This window comes from Silene latifolia, chromosome X (genome assembly GCF_048544455.1).
Source record: "Silene latifolia isolate original U9 population chromosome X, ASM4854445v1, whole genome shotgun sequence".
Classification (NCBI taxonomy): Eukaryota; Viridiplantae; Streptophyta; class Magnoliopsida; order Caryophyllales; family Caryophyllaceae; genus Silene; species Silene latifolia.
In genome coordinates this window covers 67,538,106-67,539,996 of record NC_133537.1, presented here as the reverse complement: position 1 = coordinate 67,539,996, position 1,891 = coordinate 67,538,106, and the positions used below count along the sequence as shown (strand labels likewise).

At 39.0% G+C, this 1,891-nt stretch overlaps 1 protein-coding gene across 1 annotated transcript; it reads left to right on the top strand.

The window, feature by feature from the left end:
• Window positions 1–203: 203 nt before the first annotated feature.
• Window positions 204–884, top strand: LOC141617539 (uncharacterized). Its single transcript, XM_074434732.1, has one exon. The coding sequence runs from the start codon at window positions 204–206 to the stop codon at window positions 882–884; it is 681 nt and encodes a 226-aa protein (XP_074290833.1).
• The last annotated feature ends 1,007 nt before the right edge of the window (window positions 885–1,891 follow it).

Below are 1,891 nucleotides of genomic sequence, written 5' to 3'. Positions count from 1 at the left end.
GTAGGAATTATTTGTGAGGTGGAGATGCTAATTATAAGAGAGCTCCTAATATCAACTGGGGTAGTTGCTGCCTACCAAAGGATGAAGGTGGGCTTGGGATCAAAGATGCTAAGATTTGGAATAGAGCTCTCATTGGGAAGTATGCGTAGTGGCGTGCAACCAAAAAATATCGTCTCTGGGTTCGATGGGTAAGCCATGTTTATATGAAAGGGACTGAGTGGTCTGACTATATTGCTCCCCCTGATAGTAGTTGGACCTGGAAGAAAATTACTCACACAATGCAAGCCTTCAAGCAAGTTTATGTTGATAACAAATGGTTAGATTCTGACAGACCTTATACTCCTCAGTCAGGTTATGATTGGCTACGTACTAAACATCCAAAGGTTAACTGGGGATTCCTGTGCTGGAACACAATGAATGTGCCTAAGACTTCCTTCATTTTCTGGTCCTTTATGCATAAGAGACTACTTACCAAAGACAGAATGGCAAGAATGGGAATTGCTGCTGATTTGAGATGTGACATTTGTGCTTCTTCAAATGAAGACCATGATCATCTGTTTTACTCCCGCCCTTACAGTGTTAGATGCTGCAGATTGTTGCAGCAACAACTTCATGTTTACTTCAACATATCTGAGCTGGTTCACTGGTTTTCTTCTGTTAGACTCACTAGTTTACAACGCAGATTTATTGGAGCATGTCATGTGGCTCTGATCTATTGGGTTTGGATGGCAAGGAATGAGGCAAGAGTGCATACCTATGTGAGAAGACCTGAAGATATGGTGAATCAGATTATGCAAGACATTCACACGCGGTTCCTGAGACTGAATCTGAGTGCCATACACACCAAAGATCTTTCTTGGCTCCAAAGTTTACATTTGACTTAGCGGCCTTAGTCTATCACTAGTTTTTGTAATGTAATGCTCTATTCTTTTTATACTCTCATGTACACAACATTATTTGATTGATTCTAATATACTTAACTTTTTCCAAAAAAAAAATAACATTAATAATAGTCTACTAATTTAGTTTTACACAATTTAAAAAATAACTCTATAATGGTTTCTCAATGTTGTGGTTTAGTTCAGTTTAGTCTTGTATGATCGTAGCTACTAAAGCCTTGTTAGGGTAACTATCAATTTCATTGAATGCTCTTTCTCTCAGGTTACTGAAAGCATAGACACTCGACGTTCAACACTCTACACTACAACCCTGATGTTTGCTGAATTTTCTCTGTTATGTCGACCTCATCATTTGTAGTGGGTCTAAGATTCAGCTCAAGTTAATTGAATTATTGCATGCGTGCTCCCCGATCTTGAACAAGTTATCAACTACATCTACCAGTGACACCAAAACGGTATTCCAGCCCAAGGCGTTGATTCAATTGATTATTTTCGTACAGCGTCGCAGAAGGCAGATGTCATCATAGACCCTTTTAAGGTTGAAATTAAACTTACCTTAGACCTTGATTTGTAACTTAGGGAGGTGAAATAAATCAATGTGAAATTGTATCGAACTTACTATGGAGTCCTCCCTCGTAATCAAGTGATTCATTACTTGTGCTTTTTTGTGTTAGTGAAATTTTCTGTAGTTGGAACTCATAAAAAGCTCGGTATGGTACTAATGCCATGGTAGCAAAGACAATCCTGCTCTTGTAAGGTCCGAGATATGAACTGGTGTGATGTAAACCTTGATGGTTCTGGAGTTGTTCTTGTTCTAGGCATAATGCATGTATAATGCGAAGTGCTTCAATCCAAATTGGTGATTCAGACCTGACCCGGCCCATTTGCGTTCACTGGCTGATAAAATCTTCACAAATTCTTAACGAATCACACTAGTGCAGTAGTGCTCATTGGGGTTAGAAAGTACTGTAGATTTCATGATTTGCATCTGT

What these genes read in the sequence shown, in the direction of transcription:
- LOC141617539 (XM_074434732.1), top strand. Translation starts at nt 204, where the DNA reads ATGAAAGGGACTGAGTGGTCTGACTATATTGCTCCCCCTGATAGTAGT.